The 5,688-nt window shown below is 48.2% G+C and overlaps 1 protein-coding gene across 1 annotated transcript; it reads left to right on the top strand.

The window, feature by feature from the left end:
* The first annotated feature begins 722 nt into the window (after nucleotides 1-722).
* On the top strand, nucleotides 723-2,405 carry LOC102043534 (C2 calcium-dependent domain-containing protein 4C-like). Its single transcript, XM_014309020.2, is given in 3 exon segments — nucleotides 723-858; nucleotides 1,111-1,419; nucleotides 1,421-2,405. Coding segments are annotated over 2 exon segments (1,170 nt in total). The 5' UTR covers nucleotides 723-858; nucleotides 1,111-1,165; the 3' UTR covers nucleotides 2,337-2,405.
* Nucleotides 2,406-5,688: the final 3,283 nt, after the last annotated feature.

Below are 5,688 nucleotides of genomic sequence, written 5' to 3'. Positions count from 1 at the left end.
CTTTGCATTAAAGATTCCCTCATGCAGAATAATTACAGAGTTTGCAGAGGTCCGTTCAGGCTCTGCTGCCTTGGTGAGGAAGTCCACGGATCCCACCTGGCTTTGGGCAGGGTCTGTAAAGCATCACGCGGGCCTGGGTTTCTGATGTGCTGCTTTTCAAGGTGACTTGCCAAAGCATTTCGTGCCTTGTCTTTCCCCTCGCTGCACCTGCATTCCCGTTTCTGTCGCTGCTCAGTGCCAGCGATAAGAACGCTGTGTCAGGGCTCCGCAACTCGTGTTCTTTGTGAGTAACGAGGGGGTGGACACACATTCAGATCAGCAAAGTTCTTTACAAATGAGCTCGAAAACCGCAATCCCCACTTCCTACTGCTCTAAAGCTGGAAAGCTGCCAGGATCTCCAGAAGAAAAGAATCCCCAAGACAATGTTGCTTTTGTCCTGGCTTTGTTAGTTATCTCCAAACACCTCGGGCCGCCTCTGTAAGTAGATATGAATGAAAAAGAACCCGGAGGCAGGGGAAGGGCTGGGGCTGGGCTGCCCCGTCCCCCCGCGCTCGCAGGCGAGTGCCAAGCGCCGGGAACATCCGCTGCCCTGCGGGGGCGGCAGGACACGCTCAAACAGCGCTTTCCCCGGAGAGGCCCCTTCGGCAAGTCCCTCCCCATGGCCCCGGAGCCCGGCACAGCGCCCGGCAGGGCCGCTCCCCCTCCTCACCCTCCGCACGAGAATGGGAGGTGCGGGTGCGGCCCCCGCCCCTGGCCGCGCTGGGAGGCGCCCGGCGCGGATACTAAAGGGGAGGATCGGGGCGGGCTGCGCCGTCCTGCTCGGAGCTGCTGGAAACAACGAGGCTTGGGCTTGTCAAGGTACGTCCTCCGCTGAGGGAAAAGCACCGCAGGGATTGTGCGAGAGGGGCGTTTTCCTCTGGTAGTGATTCGATGCTGTCTTCTCTCTTTAGTGCTTTAGTTCTGTTCTTGCACCACTTGACTTCGCTAAAGGTAGTGTGCTGGGCAGGAGCTGTTTTGAACATGCCTTGAATGGCACCCTTTGTGCCTTGCTTGGCTGTAGTGTGTCCAAAAAGGATGTTCATGTACCTTTTCCTCTCTGTATGTCTGCAGGTGGATTTCTCCTTCAAACTTTTCCCCTTTGAGGACCTCCTGCCCAGCTACAGTGATGTGGTTGTTGGAAAAGATCAGAGCATCACATGAAAATGGAAACCTCCCCAGCTCTTCCTTCCTGGGACTGCCACAAAGCCAAAATCTGCCAGAAAAAGCCCAGCTGAGGGCTGCTGCTTTTCCAAATGTGATCACTCCTGACAGAATCCCTGAATTCTGCATTCCCCCCAGGCTGACCAGCTCTGGCCCCATTAAGGGCAGCGGCTTCCACCAGGATCACAGTTCAGTGGATGCAGCTCTTGCTGCTGATTATAGCCCCAGCTTCCTATGGCTTCTGCACTTTGCTGGAGAGTCCCCACACCAGGAGGAAGGAGTCCATCTTCCATGGTGATCCACGTGCGGCTCTGCCCAGCCTGAAGCTGTCTCGATCCAGAGCTAACACCTTCAGTGGCAAAGGGAGCATGTCTAACCCCATTGCTATCAGCTTTGCTTCGGTGAGACTGCCACCCAAGCACCTCTCTCTGCACAGGCAAGGCGCCTGCGACAGTGACACTGCCTCTTCCAGTGATTCCTCTCCTTTCAGTTCTCCACTTCTCACCAGGTCACCTCCCAGACCCTGCTCCCTGATCAAAGCACAAAGTCAGGAGGGATTGCTCTGCAGAGCACTGAAAGACAAGAGCAAACACAGTATGCCCAGGAACAATTCTCTCTCTACAGAGGAGAGCAGCTCCACTGACAACAGCCCCAGTGCCATCAGGAGGGCCTCCGAGGGGCTGCTCGGCATCCGGAGCTTTAGCACCTCCTGCTCTCCCCTGTTTCCAGTGGACCTGAGCTGCAGTCGGGAGAGACTGGTGGGGGAGAGTGCTGTGGTCATGGACAAGGGAGGCGTGTTGAGGCTGTCAGCTGAGTACTGCTCAGAGAACGAGAGGCTGCGGATCCGCCTGATCAGCGCAGAGGGTTTGTATGATGATTCTGTAGAGCCCAAAACCATAAACTGCTGCATCTCCTTCTCCCTGGTGCCAGGGAAAACACAGAAGCAGAGAAGCACAGTTATAAAGAGAAGCAGAAATCCCATCTTCAATGAGGACTTCTTTTTTGATGGCATTGCAGAAGAAGAGCTGTACAGTCTCTCTGTCAGGATGAAAGCAACAAATAAAGGGTGCAGTATGAAAAGGGATTATACCTTAGGAGAACGGGAGTTGTCTTTAATGAGTATGTTGGCAGTGTAGTGCTTCAAATATTCAAACAAACTGTTTTCTGAAAGTTTTCTACTAAATAAAGTTTTAGGTTGACTTTAATGTTGTTGGGTTTTTTTTCTTTAGGAATACTTAAAAGCACTGCCTTGCTTGGTGTCATGCTCTTGTGCCTTGTTTTGCTGCTTAACACTTCAAACTGAGATATTGACAGGAGGGGGGAGAAAGGCTAGTTTGCCTTTAGGATAAAGGATTAGGTTGTTACCAAGTCAAGGCTGTTGTTTATGGCTTTCAGGCCATAAATTTCAGGTGGAAGTGTTTTTCCCTCTACCTGGTCCCTGAGTGGGTAGCAGTCTGTGCACACAGTACACCCTGAGCTCTATTGCAGCTCCTTGGTAAACCATCAGCTCAATGGACCATTTTGACAGCACTCATATTTACACAAATGAATGTTTTAATGAGCCTGTGTTCGAAGGGAGAATGAGGTGGATTTTACACCTTTTACAACAGGTGGATTTGGATTCCCACAGCCGGTGTAAGTTTGTGTTGAGGATAACAAGATCAGCTCCTGAGCAGCAGCTAAAAGCCACTGGAGGCAGGGCTCTCTTTACACAGCCCGACAGTATCAACACTTGAACAGCCTGGTGAGGTTGCAGCACGGCCAGCATCTTCTTTTACCTTCCCTTTCCATGGTCGGTTTCACAGCCCACAGAAACAAGTTGCCAGGTAATTTCGTTTTGATCAGGAATGTTCCTGAGAGCTACAGCCCTCAGCAAATCCGCTATTGAATCCTTTCTGGAGCTGAAGCAGATAAGATATCAGTGCAGCAAGGACAAAGGACAGCTTGGGATCTCGGCATTGAATTCCTGCTTCAGCTAATGACTTCATGCATACCTTGCTCAAGTCATTGTCATACAATTAGTGTAATCAATCTGTCCTGTCACCACGTGGTGAGTGGCTGAAGCCTTGCCTCAGTGCCAGGGGAAACAGGAAACATAAAGGTACAGAACTCCAGCATGCTTGAGACCATCTTCCCTTCTTTTTTTCTTTTCTTCCCCTTTTTTTTTTTTTAATGAGGTTTACTTGGGGCTGGGTAAATGGATACATTAGTAGAAGGCAAAAGTGTCTCGAAAGTCCAGGTGTGTTGCTGCCTCCCTTGAATAAGTTGCAAGCTTCATTACATGAAGGTAGATAAACCTTAATGGAGGATCAATCCATGCAAGCAAGGGGCAGAGAAAACAAGGTTTACTTTTGTGTTCCCTTTGAGGCTGTAGAAACAGGGCCTTGCTAGTGCCCAAATACACACCTTAAAAGCAATTTCACAAAGATTTTAGCAGGATCTCCCTCTGGCCCATCCTGGCAAGAGTCTAGTTGTCTGCAAATCGTGGGACTGCTCACAGGGAGACTGTGGTATTCCTTGACCAATGAATAATTTGACTCAGTTTCAGACAGAAATACTCCAGGAAGGACAGCAGAAAATTCCTTCTGATAGCAGAAGAAGCCCAAGGGATGTTAGCTGTGACCACACGTGCTCAGAAATGCCTACTGTCAATCCCTGATCCAACACATGTGAGATGCTTCTAAAAACAGAATCCTTGTACAAGGGACAACTCACACAGGTGAATGGCTGGGTGTATTCCCAGAAGCCAACTGAAATAAAATGGAATAATAATCCCTTTGTGCTAAGGGGAGAAATTAAATGTACTGACACACTGCTCAGATGGAGGTGATGCACTGTCACTTTTATCCTTGAATCAGGGCAAATTGACCATAAGGGAAAACTTAAAGGAAGTGGGGAGGAGTGAAATTTAAAACATGTGACTTCAAGGAAGAATCAATAATGTTGAAAAAGAAAAAAGGCCAAATTAATTAGTTATTGCATATGATCTCCTGAAGGAGGGCAGAGGCTCCCTCTCAGGCTTGTCACTCATCCACCATCACATTTTTAGTTCCTGGGATTTAGGGTCTCTTCACATGTATACTCACATGGGCATTGTCTGAGATAATAGAGAGCAGTTCAGGCCTCAGAGGAGCATGTACAGTCACTCTGTGCTGGGTGTCTGTCTGCCCTGTGCCCTGTGCCATGCCAGTGCTGTCCTGCAGGGACACAGTGATGGGGAGGTTAGAGGTGGGGCAGGGCCCTCTGGGGATTCTATCACCTGATTCCTGTCCAATGGCCCTGGCAAGGCAGAGTCAGCTAGAGCAGGTTACCCAGGACCATGGCCTATATTGGGCTTAAAGTGTCTCCAAGGATGGAGACTCCCAGATCTGCTTGGGAAACATACTCCAGTGTTTTACCAGCAGAAATGGGTTTTTTTCCTGCATAAGTGAAATTTCCTGTATTTCAATATGTCCTCATGGCCTCTTGTCCTGTCACTGGATACTGCTGAGTAAAGCCTGGCTCCATTCTCTCCACTCCCTCCCAGAAAATATTCATACATATCCATGAGATCTCCCCTGAGCCTTCTCTTCTGCAGCCCAGTGGGCATACTGCAGTTCCTGCCACAAAAGAAATGTGCTTCTGAAGCTTTATCTTTTATTAGGCAGAGAAGGAGTTAAGTCCTTAAAAAAGTTGTTCCTTCCTGTCACAGGAAGATAGATAGGTTTCCAGCTGGGCTCATCTGTTCAAGTATTTAAACAGGTGAAGGCCACCTCCTTGGTTGGTTGAAAGGAAACCCAGCTGTTTTTTAAGACTCTTTAAAAAAATGATATATTTCTGAGAAAGTCTCATCATGGAAGTTTGATGATAGACCTGCAAGTTAGAGGAGGACAAAGCAAAGCAGTAGAAGACTTGCAGACCCAATTCAAAGGCAGAGTTTAAGCCTGGGAAGGATAGAGGGACTTTGCCTACATTTCTCCAGTAAATAATTTAGATTCAGATTTTTCTAGATAATTTTCTTCCTTAATATAAGAACTTTGAATTAAGTTCCTATTCAGGTACATCAGACTAGACTAGACATAACTGTAACACTAGATGGAAAACAGCTTTGGTGGGCTCCCCCCATTTCAGTGTGTCTCTTTATGTTTTAGAATATTTGATTAATTTTGAGTTTTGGGGTGTTATTAACAGGTGTTATTAACAATGCAAAGCCAAAATATAATTTGAACACTTCAATTAGCCTGCCTAGAAAACACAGGACTTGTTTTGCTGTGCTCTTAGAGGCCAGCTAAGCTGTGAGTGGTGAAAGTGGTGAACACCTACAACGCTGCCTGTGCTGCAGCTGCTTTCCGTGAGCGTCAGCCTTATTGGGGCAATTACGTAAAACACCTGCATAAGCAAACAAAAAGGCAACTGGATACTTGAGCCTGGAAAAACTCATGATGCCTCAATGCTTCTGTTAAGAGTCAGCAGCAAGAAGAAAATCAACTTCCTGGCATTAGCAAACAG

The sequence above is a fragment of the Geospiza fortis genome, unplaced genomic scaffold, assembly GCF_000277835.1.
Source record: "Geospiza fortis unplaced genomic scaffold, GeoFor_1.0 scaffold317, whole genome shotgun sequence".
Taxonomy (NCBI): Eukaryota; Metazoa; Chordata; class Aves; order Passeriformes; family Thraupidae; genus Geospiza; species Geospiza fortis.
Note: the sequence above shows the minus strand (reverse complement) of the source record. Positions and strands in the feature narration are given on the sequence as shown.